At 57.9% G+C, this 17,708-nt stretch overlaps 1 protein-coding gene across 4 annotated transcripts in view; it reads right to left on the reverse strand.

Annotated features, from left to right (window-relative positions):
* Positions 1-17,708, reverse strand: part of ACOT7 (acyl-CoA thioesterase 7) — a 110,768-nt gene that overhangs the window by 53,458 nt on the left and 39,602 nt on the right. For all 4 annotated transcript variants that reach the window (XM_040645704.1, XM_008694780.2, XM_008694781.2 and 1 more), the window contains exons 2-5: positions 17,253-17,370; positions 10,949-11,105; positions 6,398-6,489; positions 1,815-1,929 (exon numbers count right to left, since the gene is read on the reverse strand). In XM_040645704.1, the coding sequence (XP_040501638.1) occupies positions 1,815-1,929; positions 6,398-6,489; positions 10,949-11,105; positions 17,253-17,370 (482 nt within the window). The remainder of the gene's footprint in view (positions 1-1,814; positions 1,930-6,397; positions 6,490-10,948; positions 11,106-17,252; positions 17,371-17,708) is intronic.

Here is a 17,708-nt window from a genome sequence, read left to right on the forward strand (position 1 = left end):
TCGGCCCTGGGCCCGGCTTCCACCCCAAGCACTCACCCCAGCAGCCCCCACATGCTGCCCAGACTTCTTCCTGGCCCACCCGTGCTGCCGCTGGGCTGACACTGTCCCTCCCCTCCCGTCTAATGAGAACACTGGTCACTGCATTGGGGGCCCACCTGGGTAAAACAGAATGACCTCATCTCGAGATCCTTGATTACATCAGCAAACACCCTTTCTGCATGGAAGGATCCAGAATTGGGGATGGACATGTCTTCTGCGGAGGGGGGCTGCCATTCAGCCCCCTCCAGGTTTTCTCAGTCCCAGAATACCCTCAGCACTGAGTTTGTACCTTTCCTAAGACATCTCTACTCCCTCACATCACTTGCCAGTTCTCCGTGTCTTTGCCTGACCAGCATGCTTGCCTGCCCCCGAGAGCAGAGCCTGGGTCTGGCGTCACTGCTGCCCTCAGTCACCAGGAGTGACCCTAGGCCCGTCTTGTGGGTGACTGTGTTATAAACAGATCGCCTATTCCAGCAACATTCTTATGAACACCAACAACTAATTTATCATTTTCACGTTCACTGAAAAACAGATGTGAAAAGAACAGTGAAGACACCACCCCACGCACAGGCCACCGGCCTTTGCTGTGGGTAGGTTGAGGCTGGCACGTGAGAAAGATAAGGGGGAGTCGGGCATGAGGGACTGAAAGAGTTACAGAATCCTGTGCAAACTGAACAGGTGCTGCCCGAGGAACCCAGGGCAGAGCAGCTGAAACCCAGGAGGTCCCGTCCTCACGTGCACACTTGCTGGGTTGTCGCCAGCACACCTGCCCTGATGTTGAATGTGGCCTGTGGCCTGGGCAGGTGTGGGGGGGCAGAAACTTGGCTCAGCCCATGCCCTGGAGTTCACCGTCATCCTGGTTAGGGGAGCCGGGGCACAGCATGGAGAGGGGAGAGCCCAGGGCACATCGGGGCACAACAGCGAGGAAAGGGAGTACTTGGGACAGGTCCTCAGTTGTCAAGGACCAAATCAGGAACTCAAACACACCTGCGTCCAGGGCACCCAGAGGTGTCACCTGTGAGCCCCGCACAGAATACACAGCACCTTCCTGAGGGTCCTGTCCACACGGATGAAATGTGGTTGTTGTGTGTGCAGAGGAGACACACGCTACTGGGAAGACCCACGTCCCAAGGGCTCACCGTGTCCTGATGGGAACACACCCCCCCAGAGCCCCTGCCCTGAACCTTCTGAGCAGCAGGGGAGCTGTCTGTTATGGATGTGGGGAGGAAAGTCCTGTCTGGAGGGACACCAGCTCTGGACCTCTCTGTTTGGGTTCCGGACGGACACTTTGCTAACGCCAGCCACCTGACTTGCAGGCAAGGGAGTGAAAGACGAGGAGGATGCGGCCTGAGAGGAAGCCAGCACACCCGCAGACAACTGAGCGGCAGGCTGGTGAGCAACAGCATGGGAAAAGCTGCTGCCATTCGCCTGTTTTTTATGAGCTAGAAATCCCATAAAAAATGTGCTCCTGAGCCACCTTGGGGGAAGGACACAACCACAGCTCTATGCATAGGCTCGTTCCTCCGTGCCGGGGAGTGGGGCCTCTGCCTCAACAGTCCACAGGCCTGCAGCACCCCGTGAGTTGTCCCATCCCCTCACTGCTGATGGTGTTCCTGGGAACACGTTTGTAGGGTGCAGGGACAGGGTCCAGGGCCCCCAGGACAGCACATAGGGTGAGGGGCTGCACCGGCCCCAAGAGGAGAAGGTTCATGAGCCTGCCACATTCGGCACCTGCTGGGGGAGGTGAGCCCCCCATCCTGCACCCCAGCTTTTACCTGGGTTCAGGACGGGCTGGACGATGTCCCCGTTCCTCCACTTGGTCTCCATGCGCTCCAGCTTCTGGGCCTCGTACCGCTTCCGGCCCTCCTCCTCCTGCTCCTGCCGGGAGTACTGCGGGGAGGTGCAGAGGGTCAAGCTGGCAGCAGTGACCCCGGCCTTCCGCCCCTCACCCTCCCCGGCCAGGCATGGCCCGGCTTCCCAGGCTCAAGGCTCTTCTTGTCTGGTCTCCAGTTATGTAACGGGAGCCATTTATCATTGTCCTGATAATATATATTTAATAGAAACAATAAAAACACAGAGAAAGTGAAAATTTCATGTATCCAGAGATAAGGTGACTTAAATGTTTGCTTTGTATCTTCCTCAAATTGTTCTCATGCCCAAGTGTATATAAAAGTTCTCCTGTGCCATGTGCCAGGTTTCCAAGTAGCACTATTTCCTCCTTCCCCTGCAGTGGCCGAACTTGTCAACCTAACCGGACTTAGGAGGTGCACCCAGGACTGAGCGATCAGGCTTGCTCCCAGTTCTTCACTGTTAAAACATCACATCAACAATCTCCGTCATGTTTTACACGTGCCCCATCCTTCCTACGATTTATCCCTGGACACAGAACTACAGAATCACGGGAGCCCCGACAGGGCGAGGAGAGAGCAGGTTTCCCGCATGCCCTGGACACCCTCACTCTGCTGACCTCCCAGCCTGTCTGACAGGTTGCACGCTTGCGGGAATGTGCACCAAAGCTAAGACAGTCCCAGCAAAGCTCTCCTAATGGATCGCAGAGGTTCGGATACAAGAAGTTAAGAATAAACATGAATATAAACTTGGCACAAAAACCGGGGGTCCTGTAGGCACAGCGGGAGACACTCGGTTTCCCTGATGTGACAGCAAGGGCCCTGTCCTCCAGCCCAGCATAGGGCACACACGCCCTCCCTGCGGGACCCCTCGGAAAAGCCCCAGGTCAGGACGTGGGGGCCATTCCCCCGGCAGCCCTCTCTTCCTGCTGCCACGGCCCGGGTCCCCCGTGCTGACCGCGGCCCAGCTGGCCTCCCGTCGGTCAGCTCCAACACCTGCCCCTCCCTTCACTCGAGCAGCATTTGTGGCTGAGCCCGTGGAGAAGCTACCAAGCTCAAGGCCCCCTGAGCCCTCTCCGCCCCCAGCTGAAGCCTCTCTGACTTAGGCAAATTCATTTCAGATGGCAATTTTAGATCTTCTTTGAAAAGCCAGTTTTAAACGTCTTGATTTTCCTGCTCGTGGCTCTGCTCCAAATCACACGGGGTCTGAGCACCACTCCACGGCTTCATTACCGTCATCTGAGGCTTGAGAACCCGTCTCCCAAGGAGGCTGAGAAAGGGGCCGTGGCTCTGCTCCAAATCACACGGGGTCTGAGCACCACTCCACGGCTTCATTACCATCATCTGAGGCTTGAGAACCCGTCTCCCAAGGAGGCTGAGAAAGGGGCTGAGGAGTGTGTGCAAGAGAAACAAACCCTGCGTGTTTAAGTGGCAGGGGATAATTTAACCCTTTCCTCCATAAATAAACTGCGGCCTCCCGTCCCTCCGTCCAAAGTAAAAACCGTACGCGCGGAGCCTGTGCTGCGCCTATCCGGCAAAATTCACGGCAGAACTCAAGTGTCCTCAGGAAATGCCTTCTAAAGAGATTTTTTAAGAAAGAGCCAACCTCCCGAGCATAATAAACCCTGGCCATGTGAGCACACTGCTTGGGCCTGGGCTGTCACATGCAGCTGGCGGGGCCCTGGCCGGACACGAGCCACAGAGACGGAGGAAACGCAGCCTCCTCACAACCTTGGGCCTGCTGGCTCTGAATCTGGGGACAGAATCACCAGAAGTCCTGATGATGGGCTGGCACCCCACCCTCACCCCCAAGGGCTCATCAAGCCCGGCTGGGGAGAAGCAGAAGCCAGCTCAGCCCACAAGTCCAACAGCCCAGCAGGACTCGGAACTCAAGTGCACATTCAGACACTGGAAAAATAAAACCCAACAACCAAAGTGCCCGCTCTCGGATAGCCCCCAGCCTCTCCAGGGTCACCGCAGGGATACTGGGGTCCCTGTTTCCTGGAGAAGAGGGTGGAGCTGAGGGACAGCCTCTTACACTGAACAGCGCTGCACAGGGTGGACGGCCGGGCTTCTTCCAGGGAGACGCACACGTGCAGTCCACCTGTGCACACACGCAAGCGTGTGTTCTGTGAGATGTGTGGGACACACGTGTCTGTGGTACGTATATACACACGAGAGACGTGTGTAACACACACACCTGGACAGAGAGATGCGTGTATTCTCAAATAAAGGACAGCGGTCTGTAAAAGGTCGATGGCGGGATGTGGGGGGTGGCATGAGAAAGCCTTGTGGCCACGCTACCAGCAATGAGCATAAACGCTGGAGAGACTCCAAGCTCTCCAGGATCGATCAGGACAAGGAAAACAGTAGACCTCTGCTTCAAACCAACCGAAGGCTTCTATGGGGGGCTCACATGTGTGGGGGGACAAGCTCCCGTAAATATTAGCGTCAGCTGCAGCTGGGAGCGGCGTGCCTTCTCCCATCTGCAGCCCTCTCTGCTTCCGCCTCTACAAGGGCAAAGTTGGTATTTATGTCTTATCAAACCGGCTAAACAAAGGGATGGGAAAACTCCGGGCCCCTCTGGGATGTGGGGGTGAGTGCTCCCTGGGGCCAAGAGCTGCCCTGACCCTGGTGCGCCGCCCACCCCTGCCCTGCTGGCCAAAGACCCAAAGCTCTCAGCCCCCCGGCCCTAAGGAGCCAGAGGGAGCAAAGGCTCATGGGCTCAGCCCCAGAATCTTCCTTCAGGATCAAGCCCTGAACATGTATCATCTGGTGCCGAAGCCAGAGACTCCCACAGTCTGTGGCATCTGAAAATGAAATCAGTCCAATAATCATGTCGTATTTACATGCGATGCGGCTGACTGAGCACCAAGTGGTTGGTGGGAAAGATAAAAGCGGGGGCGGGCACGACCGTAATTCCTAAAGAGAAAAATCACTGTGCCTCAGACTCACTCCTGCTTCTTGGTCTTGGGTCCCCGCCCCAGTCAGTGCTGCAGGGAGGGCAGAGACAGGGGAGGGGGGAGGGGGCCGGCGGGCTGGACTGAAGGGCGGTGCTCTGGGTGGAACAGCGTCTGTCAAAACTTCCGCCCGCCGGAAGCTGCGCACGTGACCTGACAGAGCCGGGGTCTGGATGAGGTCCTGCTGCAGCAGAACCCCAAGGGCAACGACCAAGGAGGAGGTGCACTCACCCCCACAGGGGCAGTCAGAGGCAGAGGTGGGAGGGGTGCGGCTGGAAGACACAGGAAGGGTCCTCCCCTGGGGCCTCCGTCCCAGCAGTCCCAGGACCCTCACAAAGGGGTGATCCCCAGGAGCACTGGGCTCCGTGCCCTGACTGTGAGCTTTCACCCGCTCTCCTCACTCGTGCAGGGACGGGTGGCGCCAGTGCTGTCAGCCGGTGGTGGCACTACCTCCCTTCTCCCATGGGACCAAAGGACAAGCCACCAATCCAACCCAGACCAAGGTCTAAGTGCCCTTCCTGTTCAACGTGGAGAGGGCTCCCTTGTCTCAAGACAGTTTCTTAAACATCTAGACTGCATGGCAGCTAGAGCCAAGCAGGCAGCCATCCCCACCTGGGGAGATGTGCCACCTGGGTCTCGAGTGCCCCGGGGGCCCAGGCAGGGTGTGCAGTCGGACGCTGGGCTGGCACGGGCAGAGGCGGGGGTGCAGGGGTCTGCCAGGGAGACAGAGCGGGCCTCCCCCAAGCAGGAAGGGCCTGCACCAGGGTGTCCCCGTGGGGAGGAGGACAGGACCGAGCTCCTCTGTGAGCTGGCACCACCAGTTCCTACGGGTGCAGGTCCCGGCTTCATTATTTTAAAAAATCTGTTCTCTATACGAGTGGAGGAAAATGCTCGCTGCCAGGGCAGACACTGCCAGAGCCAGGGCATGTTTCCCTCTAGAACAGCTTGGGTGTGAGAACAGAGCGGCAGGCCACAGAAGAGCTGTCATGCGTGTCCTGGAAACACGCAGGGACTTGGGTACCCCAGGAGGAGGTGAGGGGTAACTTTAGGGAAGGAACTAAATCCTTCTATTGGCACAACATTCACCCTCCAAAAGCCTGCTCACCCTGAGCGTGCCTGCAGGGGGCCCGGAATGAATACAATGGGCTCCCTTCACACAAAGAGCTTCTGTCTGCAGCAACACCCCAGAGAGAACCAAGGGCAGCGGGAGAAGAGGCGGAAACAGAGATGTCTTAGCCAAGATGGGGAGCGGCTGGCCTGGGCCACACAGCCTGGAGGTTCTGGCTCTCGCAGAAGGACCTGTCACCCAACACCGTCCCGACCCCCCGCCTTCCCTCTGGTCAGGGACATGAGGAAGGGTCCTCCAGGAGGGGTATCCACCAGGACATTCCCCACATGAATGAAACCTGCACGAAGATCCCAGACAGGGACACCCCACTCCACTGACGTGTCCAGCCGGCAGACCCGGCCCCCAGTCCCCGCTGCTGCTGTCCTGCGACGCCCGTGCAGCCTCTGCCATCTGCCGCCCGAGAGAAGAAGGGGTCTCCTTACCACGACTGGAGGCACCTCCAGGACCTTGTCCACGTTCTTCAGGGACAGGGGCACATACCACAGGGTGGCCTTATTGGTCAGCTTTTTAGTACCTTCAGAGAAAAAAAACCACGTGAGTGATGGCGTAGGGAGAGCACAGGGCACAGGGCAAGTGGGGCTGAAACACAAGGTGGGAGTGTGGACACAGAGCATGGGGAGCCCCCCCACCTCCACCACAATGCTGCCCCTCTGGAGGTTGCTGGAAAGACTTCAGATCATACACTTTAAGCCTGGGGGTCCTGGCTTTCCAGCATTTGCTAACAGGGCTTGGACTCCAGGCACCTCCTCTTTGCAGGGGTTTGACAGAAGCCTGAGGAGCCTCGGGTGGGGCCCTCACCAGCCACCTCCCAGAGAAGAGGGGACAAAGCCAGGGCATTCAGCCCCAGCTGAGCTCGAGTTTCTGCAAACAGATCCAGCAGACCCTGAACTTCCCATCGAACACACTCTGCTGGGGAGCTTCACACCACAGGGCTCAGCAAGGGAATGTCCACCTGCTAAACACAGCTACGAGCTCCTGCCAGAGAGGGGCCAGAAGGACAGTGGCCCACAGACGTGAGGCTTGGGGAGACACAGAGCCAGAGCCCACACGGGCAGCCTGGGGAGTGGCTGTGGCCAGGCCACAAACGAGCACAGCTGTACGGCTAGCCGGGCAAGGCCCATCCTGCAAGGTGGGAGGGTTCACACTGGACACTTGAATTTGCTGCCACCAACTCAGAGCTCCAATCGAGACACTTCGGAGTGGAGTGCTGAGAGATGGGCAGTGGGCTGCTGACTCCCACTGTGGGCTGACAGGAAACAGAACTTTCCTTGGGGCGCCTAGGTGGCTCAGTCATTAAGCGTCTGCCTTCGGCTCAGGGCGTGATCCCAGCGTTCTGGGATCGAGCCCCACATCAGGCTCCTCCGCTATGAGCCTGCTTCTTCCTCTCCCACTCCCCCTGCTGTGTTCCCTCTCTCGCTGGCTGTCTCTCTGTCAAATAAATAAATAAAATCTTTAAAAAAAAAAAAAAGAACTTTCCTTGGGGTTACGAGAGAGGCCTGTCTGGGCTAAGAACCATGGGCCAGAAAAGCCCAGAGATCACGTAGTCCACCGCACCCCTCTCACTTGTATAGGAGGAGCCTAGAGCCCAGAGAGGTCAAGGGGTTTACCTAGGGTCACACAGCAATTTGGTGCTGTTTTGTGTATAGACCTACACCTCCAGGGTCCCAGTAATTTCAGGGAAATATTTGCAAGGTTGCCTTAAAAAGGATCTTCCTCAACACAGAAGGTCCTCAGTGTAGAGGAGAACAGCAAAACTGTGGAAATAAAAGAAAGCAAGTGGGGAGGATGGGAGCAGCCAGGCATCCTCTCTAAAGCCCCTCAAGGAGCTCCTTTCTCATCAGTGCTTTCTGACCTGCCTTCCCAAAGGGAGCCGGGGCTTTGGTTTCCTCCCCTGAACACAGCCCCAAGGCCCAAGCCAAGCCCTGTGGTCACGTAGAACGGCAAGCCCACGGAGCCAGGCCTGCTCTAACGCCAGCATGGCCGGGGCCTGGCCCCAACAGTGTGGCCCCATCAGGACAACAGGCTCTCTGCACTTGGGAACCACAGGCAAATAGCATGGAAAATATTTTCACTGCACTTTGACTGAGAGTGAATCTGACAATCTGCTTTTGGGAATAAAGATTTCCTGTTTGACTCCGCCAGCCTGACAAGCTGGTCTCCATGGAAACCTGGAGTGGCCCTCCTCTAGACCCAAATGAACACCACGGGACAAATGAGGCAAAACATGCTAATTGCACTTTCTCCGTCATTTAATAAAACCATCAAAAGACAACTGCAGCATTAAAAACACCTATTTTAAAATCTTAAGAGCTCCCAGCTATTTTCTGGAGCAATTTGCAACAATCACGTCCTAGTCAGCTTAATATTTTGACAGTTGCCGGAGATGAATGAGCCGTCTGGAAGGCAAAGGTTTGCTGCTTGTCTGCCTCGGCGTGTGCTCGGTCGGCTGCCTCCTGACAGGCTGCACAACCACAGAGGCGGGGGCACCCAAGACAGGGGACCCCTGCCTCCTGGGCTCTCAGTTCCCTCCCCACCCCTGGTCAGAGTCACCCTGAGTCCCCGGGGCCAGACACTGCTGTAGGCAGTGGGGGAACTGCAGGGGACAAGGCAGCCACCCAGCCCTGCCCTCACATCCTAGACATGTGGGCAGAAAGACACACGTCAGCACAGAGAGGGAGGCCTCGAGACACACGCTCCCAGAATAAGAGATGTCTGCATGGATCCGAACTTGGAAAGACAGAGGGAGGGTGACGGAGATGCAGACGCGCAGACGTGGCACTTACAGGAAGAAATGCAGGAGCGAGAGCCAGACCTGTGGTGGTGCAATGAGAAGGGGGGCATCTGGCCCTTCAGCAGCAGGTTCCGGGGCAAGAGGACCAACACACAGAGAAAAGTCCCCTTCGTGCAACAGGGGAGGCCTGAGGGTCAGGCGGCGGCGTCTCGAGAAGCAGAGCACAGCGGGGTCGCACAGCCTGCCCCACCCCCGGCCGTGAGGGTGGACGCCCAAGCACCGCTCCTCTCCGCGGGCTCTCTCCTCTGCAGGGCACGTCAGCTCTGTGTGCCCTTCCTGCAGGGAAGGAGCGAAGCCGAGGCCGAGGCCCAGGCTGCTGGGGGGCGGGGCTGCAGGCTTACTGGCGGGGTAGAGGGCTGGCATCTCGCCGCCACGGCCCCAGGCGAGAGCCTCCTGCCCCACAGTGGGAACGATCCCTCAGAAGTCAGGCAGAGCATGTGGTTCTAGACAAAACCATCTGTCAGCTTCCCATCTCTGCACAGAAACACAGATCTTCCTGACCACCTCTGTTCATGTGGTCATTCATTCACTCCATCATTCATTCACCTGTAGTTACCAGCTCTAAGTCTGTTATGAGCCAAGAGAAGCTGCCAGGAAGAGAAAGACATGACTCTTTCCTCCCAGAGTTCATGGTCGAGGGCAGGGCTTCCCAGCCTCGGTGCAGGACATGTGGGGCTGGGTCACCCTTCGTAGTGGGGAGGCTGTGCGGCTGTATCCCTGCCCTCCCCCCACTGGATGCAGCACCTCTGCCTCAATGGTGACAACCAGAATTGTCCCCGTGAGAGTCACTATGCTGGGGGGCCAACGCCGCTGGGGTGAGCTCCACTTTGCAAGTCAAGAACGCCTCTGTCTCCTGGCCTCTTCTCCATTCGCCAACAGGGAAACACTACTCTGTTTCTCAGGGGTTCCTCTGGGGCCAGAAATCTGGTAGGCGGGCCCCTCCCCCACTGGAAGTCCCTGGCTCCAAGCTGCTGAAAATCACCATGAAAAAGCAACACTGATGGGACTGCCACCGCAAGGAAGCTTGAAGACGGGCGAGCAGCAGCAGCGGCAGTGACTACCGCCCAGGAGAGGAGGCCTGGGCCACAAGGAGACAGAGCACAGGAACGATGACACGGACCCCAAGGCTGCATCGTGAGAAGATCGTGCCCGGGTACCTGTTCCTGTGCCACAGTGTGCGGCATCCATGGTCCCTTCGATGCCAGAGCCACAGGCGGCAATAGGGCCTGGCCACAAACACAGGCCACAGGGACGCCGAGTGTTCCCTGAGCACAGGCCCTCGCTTGGCGAAATCGTTTACTGCGCCACGGCCGGGCATGCTGAGGACACCGGGAAGGTCCAGATAGATAACTGTGCTCCAGGCCTGGGAAGGGGAGAAGGCTGAGCCCCTGAAAGATCTCTGAGCACAGCACCCTGCAGGCAGCAGCCCCCAAGGAAGGGGCCAGAGGCATCAGGCATAGGACCCAAGGACCCCGGCAAGCATGAAACGAGGTGGGACAATGGGGTGGCCTGGGGCAGGGAGGTGGGCAGCAAAGGGACAGAGGGGCCTGCCTTCCTTGTCAGCAGCCTGGTTATAAAAAGCAGCAGCGAGTGCAAAGCAGAGGCACACTCCCCTGCAGAGCCCAATGGGAGGATGAGAAGGGGTTTCCATGGTTACCACTCTGAGAAAGAGAATATTCAGATCAAACCAGAGTCAAAGGTTCACCCAGTGCTTCAGCCTAAGCCTGGAATGCGGGGCCAGGGGTGCAGGGCAGCAACCCACGCCCTCCCCGCCCCCCCAACCCTGCCAGTGGCCCCCACCTACATGGAACAGCAAGGCGGGTGGTGGGGGAGAGCAGGGGGCCGGAGGGCAGCTGTGCCCTCCCAGCCCACTGCCAGCCCTCTGCCCGAGGAGCCGGTCACCAGGCCTCCACCCTGGGAAGGCAGGAGGGGCAGTGGCTGCACACTGGGTCCAGAGCCTGAACCCCGCTCAGACTCAAATCCTGCTGTTGGACTCATTGCTTAACCCGTCCCCATCTACAGAACAAGGATGGCAGAAGTATCTCCGTCACGGGTGGAGCTGGGAATGGAAGGACGTCAGTCACGGACAGCGTCAGGGCCAGCCCCCCATCAGCGTGAGCTACGGCTGCTGTTGGCGCTGGTCCCAACGGAGCTGGCTTGGAGAGACGTGTGCAGAAGTTACCTGTGAGGATGTTTTCGGACATCACATTGACCTGGACCTCTACAGAATGCTTGGAGGTGTAGGTGATCTCCGCGCTGACGTGTGCCACCTCGCCGATGCACATGGGCGACAGGAAGTCGGTGCGCTCGACACGGGCCAGGGCGGCCACGCAGCGCTCCTGCAGAGACCAGAGACAGGTGAGCCCCAACCCTGGACATGCCCCTCGAAAACGGCCTTTCTATTTCCCACTGTGAAAGTAACACCATTTATTGACATCACACATTCCTAACTGCAAAACCACCGGAGACACAGAAAGGCCTCGAGGGGACACCCCAGAGAAGCGCCAGCAGGATTCTCTGCACGGTGAAGTTTAGGAGTGGCTTCTTTCTTCTAATTTTTCCACAAAAGACATGCATTGCTTCCATAACGAAAGGTAAAAAAAAAGACATACTCATTATGGAAAATTTGGGAAATACACAGAGAAGTAGACAGAGGAGGGAAAATCACTCCTCCCATCCAAAGACACCCCAGCTTTCTATTTCGGGATCTCCCTTCCCAGGCTCTTCTCCCCAGGAATGGGATCTCCCCAGTTCGTGTGCAGTTACTCTGTCTCATACAGTCATGCAAACATAAACATACGTGTCCACAACTTGCTTTTTTTTTTACTCAAAACAAGGAAAAATAACCTGCCTCAGTACAAACGGTGCTCTGCAACCAATATTCCTTTATTTAAATGTTATTTATCCTTCAGATAGGAACCCATTTGCAGGACTCGAAATTCAGAGGAAGGAAAGGGTATAGGGTATAGGGTACCAGGTGTGCAGCCTGTCACTTGTCCCCAGCCCCGCAGGACCCCCGTGGAAACCGATCGACGCCTGGAGTGCCATCTGGAGGGCACACGACACGGTACGCTGGGGCTCGTTCTCTACTGAACGTGACAGACTTCCTCATTCTTCCACATGGCCCTTTCCACGACTGACGTCACAACACTCCACTGCAAAAGTATGTTTAATGGCCAAATAGAATGGAATATTCCGTTATCAGAGATTTGGCTCCAGTGGGGTCCATCTGCTTCTTACTATAAACAATCCTGTGATGGATGTCCTCTTACTTAAATCACTTTCAGTATTGGGGGTGCTTCCCAGATTGAAGGGACACTTCGGTGCATGTTCCCAAAGCACTTCTCAACAGGACAGCAGTGCCTCGGCCCCTCCCGGCTCTGGCACGGAGAACTGCTTCCTTGCCGTCTGGGTGAACCGAATGACACAAGGGACACTGGAGTCGCAACAGTGGGACCTCCCTGCCAAGCAGAGCACTTGGCACGTCTACTGCTTTCTCCCGGGAACCAACCCTCCTTTCTAGGAGGCTGGGCACAGGTGTGCGAGGCTCTTCGGCTACCGCCAGGCTGGATGGGGAGCAGGGAGTGGGAGACCGGGCCTCACCTTAGAGAGCCTGCCATCCGGCCCTGCCCGCTCTCGTATTCGCTTTCCCAGGTAATCCTCACAGTACCCCTCGTCCAAGGGTTGGCAATCGAGCTTGTAGTAACAGTCACTTTGAGCCCCGGTGGTACCACCTGTGGCATCGGTGCACGAGCCCACCTGCCGCCTCACGGACATGCAAATTCCCTGGCCCGTTCAAGCCAGCGGGACCTGCCTCTGGAGGGACACTCAGGGAACCCGCACCTTCACCCCTCCCAGGCGAGTCTCAGGAACGCGGGGTTGGGCGTCCCTCCAGTTTTTGTCCCTATAGACATGCCAGAGTCAGGTCTCAGCAAGGCAGGGGACCAGAGTGGCTGGGAAAGGTTCCAGGGCTAAGCTGTAGCTATTCTGATCTGAACCAGCTTCACCCCCACTCGCCCTGTAAGTCACACTGACACTGAAACACAGCGGCCCCTAAGCAGACTTCTGTGGCTACAGCACCACCCACTGGCAGAAAGCTGGAAAGGCATGCACAGAGTGGAGCCCGGCAGGAACTGAGGCCCCGCCTCTGGCCCACGTGGTGGAATTATCCATGCGCTGCTAGCAAGACCCAAAACGGAATGAAACCAGGTGTCTTTACTGGAGAGTGGTTAAATTTTGGTATGGCTACACTCACACACGGGCAGCATACATGCATATATATAGGAATAATTTTTAATGGGAATGCAGCTTCGTCTTGGATGGACGAGCTCCATCTTAGCGCACTTCTTCCTGGGAGGAGGAGAGAAGATAAAATGCCCGCGAGCCGAGATGAAGGAGGTGAATGATGTGGGCAGGTGACAGCGTTAGGCGACTACTGACCCTCTGACGCTCCGTCAGAGGGAGGGTCATCTGCTTCTGGACCGTGGCTGACTGCGGGTACACCAGGGGACCCGAGACCGCTGCCGGAGGGAGCTACCGGCATGCGTGGAGCCAGGCCCTGCACCTGGTGCGGCATTCGGGGGAGTGAGTCAGAGCAGATGGTAAGTAAGCAAACGGGACAAAGCCACATGGTGGCAGGTGCTCTGAAGAGGGCGGTGTGGGAAGTGCTGGGGGTGGGGGCAGCCTCCCCACAGAGGGCACATCTGAGCTGAGCTATGAACGAAAAGGTGTTGATTGGGAGGAGGCAGGTATGGAGGTGTGCACCCCAGAGGAGGGGAGAGCAGGCTGGAGTGCACACAGTGGAGGCTGTGGGGGGGGGGGTGCACAGCAGGGTGCAAGCGAAGGGGTCAGAACAGCCTGTAGGGCCAGGGAAGGCGTGGGGCCAGGACTCTGCAGGAGGGGCAGAGGAGACAAGCAGACTGGCTCATTTTTTATCCCCGCACTTCAGAGTCGTGTGAGCTTTTTAGCAGGTGGCATTTCTGTTCCCTTCCATGACCCGGAACATGGGCACTGACCCAGGGGGAGACAGACCTGCTCTCCACGCAGTCCCAGGCCTGGCCTGGGATGCCGGCAGAAGCCTCACACTGGCTCTTCTGGGTTGGAAGCCGCTTGCTAGGAATCTTAAGCTTGGTTCCAAAGGAGAGAATGAATGTTTATAGGGCAGCCACTCCGAGTCCTTCGCAGACAGGGCAGCCTAAGAGACAGGTGGGCTGCCTGGGGGCTCTCCTCCGGGCTGGGGCGTGGGCAGCACGAGCTGGACCCAGGGCAGAGGCAACCTGACCATGAGGTGCTGTCCAAGGGCCTAGCAGGGCACTGGGCCCGCCTTTGGGATTCCGTGAAGAACAGGTGAGACCCAAAAATTCAAACCACGAGCCAAGGAACATCTGTATGTGGTAGGAGGATCTCCAAGCTGAACACCACCCGTCTGGCTGCCTGTGCTCAGACACAGCCCTGGAGCTCCCTGCTGCTGGGGCTTAAAGCAGGAGGGGCAGCCCCACCCCGGGAGGCAGCCAGAAGCCCTCTGATTAGTCTATCCCAGGAAATGCCCTCACCACAGTCCCAGAGATGACCAGGATCACAGCGCTCGCTGGGCTCGGGGGCCCAGATGGCTCGGGGGCCCAGATACCTCGGGGGCCGGGCTCCTGAGCGGCCACGGGCTTGGAGCCACGACAGCAGCTTCAGAAGCAGTCAGAACAGCACTGGGCCCCGAGCTCAACTCCCAGCTCTGCCTCTCACTAGCTCTTGACATCATAAAATATAGAAAGAAGTGGGGCCAGCAGGCTGCTGCCAGGGTTCGAGGGGATGATCTGTGGAGACAGGGGTGAGCCGCCCCGTCACAGACACGGGGGGATCAAACGTGGGAGCGAGCGGGTCAGAGAGGTTCGCTCCCACTACTATGATTGTTTGGACCGCACCTGTCCTACACCCACTCAGGCCGCCCTCAGCAGAGGGCACGCAGAAGAGGGGACCCTCGGGAAGCCGTGTAACTTCTCTAGGCCTCCTCGCCTCACCTACAATGTGGGGCTAAGACCACGTTCGGGAAGATTCCATAAAGAAAAGGTCAAGCACACAGTGTGGTCACTGGTGCACTGTAAGCACTCCACGGGATGACGATTCCACACACACCCTTCTGGCAAGGAGCAGATGGCCAATGGGAGGCCATTGTGTTCCAGGCCTCCACCCAGACGCTGAGCATCCAGCAGGGACCCGAAAGACGAAAGTCCCTCCCTTCACGGGGCTTACACTCTAGCAGGGGTCAGAGGGAGGGATAAGCAGACCAAAGATAAATGAGCAAAACCCACAATGTTCTAGGAGCGACAGTGCTATTGAGAACAGCTGGGAGCAAGAAGGGAGCTGGTCATCAGGAAAGGCCTCAGTGGAGGTCATTTACACAGACTGGAAGGAGGTGAGGGGGGTCCTGCAGATATCTGGGGGGAAGAGCAGCTCAGGCAGAGAGAAGAGGCAGTGCAAAGGCCCTGGGGTAGGAACACCGGCCAGTCACACAGCAGCAAGAGAGCCAGTGTGGGCCAAGGGAGTGTTAAGAGGAAGTCGTGGGAAATGAGATTAGGGAGGTGGATGGTGCACAGATCCAGAACTACCCAGCAGGTGGAGCCAACAGGATCGGCTGCCAGTGTCCACAACGGAAGAGAAAGAATGGGGTCACTGAAGGCCCCAGATTTTGAGTGTGGGTAACCAGATGCCACAGAGGTCATGTACAGAGCAGAGGGAGACTGGGAGGAGCAGTCTGGGTACAGGTCCAGGGAGTCTTTTTGGGCACATCAAGGTCAAGGGGACAATTAAGTATTCAGATGGAGCCAACCAAGAGGTTCCAGCTGGAAACAGAACCCCAGGGCTACATGACAGTACTAAAGGCATAGACTGGATGAGACCTCCAGGGGAGTAGGGTGAGGGTGCCCCCTCCCTGACCCAGAGCCCCAGTGAAGCCCCTCAGAGGCCAGCATTGGCCCCCATGCCAGCATCTAACCAGCTAGAGCTGCCTGGAGCTCACACTCCCTCCTGAGCCTGGAACTTCTACACCTCTACCCTGGGAACACCAGTCCAGAGACATCTCCAAGCCAACATGTCAAAACGATCCCTCCTGCATCCCAGGCTCCCTCTAGGGAAGGAATGAGGAGCAGGGCCTCAAAGCACAGGTTCGAGGCCTGGATTCATGGCCCAGACCCACCCTCTGCTTCCCCCCGCAGCCTCGGGCAAGCATGCAGCCTCTCTGTGCCTCCACTTCCTCCCCCGTGCAATGGGGGTAACAGGGATAATAACAGGTGTGGGGAGGATTATATAAACAGAAGCGCTTCAGAGCTTTGCAAAAACTCACTAACCAGCAGCAGTTACGTGGGTTCTCACCACCCAAGCCCCCCCCCTTCTCCCCCATCCTAAGGTTCTCCTTCCCAGGGTCCAGCCTGTCCCGCCAGGCCTGCCCGGGACCCTCACTGTCTCAGTGGGCCACCAGGGGCTGGGCCCTCACCCTAGCCCCCGCCCCATATCTCAGGCCCATCCTCTGTGCTGCCACCAGAGGGCGCACTCTGAACATGGCCTGGTTTGCCCCAGAACTCCAAGGGCACCTGAACAAATCCAGACCCCTAGCTGGGCAGGTGAGCCCCTCCTTCACAGCATGCTGAGGTCCCCTAAGCCCATGTCCACCCATTGAAACATTCACCCTGGCTTTGTTCTCTCTCTCTCTCTCTCTCACACACACACACACACACACACACACACACACACACACGTGCTGCGCTCTCTCTCCTTCTCTCCCTGTTCCAGCCAGCATGCATTCCTCCTCTCATCACAGCAGGTGGCTGGCCCAGGCCCACAGGGACACACACACACAGGGACATAGAAGCCAGTGGTTCTGCACCTCTGCTGGCCCCCAGGTGGCAGTGTGGCGCAAGACAGACCCCGTCCCCAGCAAAGGCGTTGGGTGGCCTCCAGAGGAAATGTCAGGTCCCCCCGGGGCTGGAGGCAGGGCAGGAGAGGATGGGCCAAATGCCCCCCAGCTGCCCAAGTTGCAAAAGCAGAAAGCCTGGCCCTCATCCCAGGCACTCTGGCAGGGCTTCGCTGGGCTTCCCCCGCAAGAGTGCCAGTGCTTGCCCAGGCCCCACCCCGCCCCTGGGGCGTAGATGGAGCAATGGAGGGTCAGGCCCAGGGCAGCCAAGCTGGGGAGGGGGGATTCTAGAAACCAAGACTCTTCTGGATGGAGGGGGAGGAGCTTAAAGGCAGCTCTCGGCCATCTCCGAGCTTACTCTCTAGCTGTCCCCCATCCCTCCTTGATGAGTCCCAAACCAAGCACCACGGCAACTGGTCCCATCCAGGGATTCTAGAAGGGGACGAAGGAGGGGAACACTGCAAGTAAACTCCTGTCCCAACCCAAGAGTGGTGTGATGATACACACAGAGGGACCTCAGGCCTCCTGGCCCTGGAATCTTCCCAGTGATCCCAAGCGGGCTGGGTGATGGCCCGCAGACGCTTACCCCATTCTGGCTGTTACAGTGTCGGGTGCTAATGATGGCCCCTGCCTCCTCGATCATCTTCAGGATGGTTCCACCGTGGACGTTGCCAGCCACATTGGCATCATCCGGCCGCATGATCCTAGGCAGAGGAGAGAGAAGCGGCAGCATGAGGCCTTTGAGAAGGACGTCACTCATGAACAGCGACAACCCACGGTGAGGAGAAGGTCCTCCAGAGAGACCAATGGCTCCCGAAGAAGGAAAAGGAAATTTCCAGGAGTTTGGTCAGAGTGGGCTGCTGATCTGACGGCCCCAGACAAGGGTCCTGTCTCCATGGGGGGAGGGAGGAAGGCAGCAGGACCGTATCCCCGAAGCCACAGGCACCCCGCCGGGAAGGGGTGACAGCAGGGGCCTTTGACAAAGGCAGCAAGGCAGCAACATGGCTGTTGAGGTTCCCAGCACACCTGCCCCTCCTGGTTC

Source organism: Ursus maritimus, unplaced genomic scaffold (genome assembly GCF_017311325.1).
Source record: "Ursus maritimus isolate PB19 unplaced genomic scaffold, ASM1731132v1 scaffold_32, whole genome shotgun sequence".
Taxonomy (NCBI): domain Eukaryota; kingdom Metazoa; phylum Chordata; class Mammalia; order Carnivora; family Ursidae; genus Ursus; species Ursus maritimus.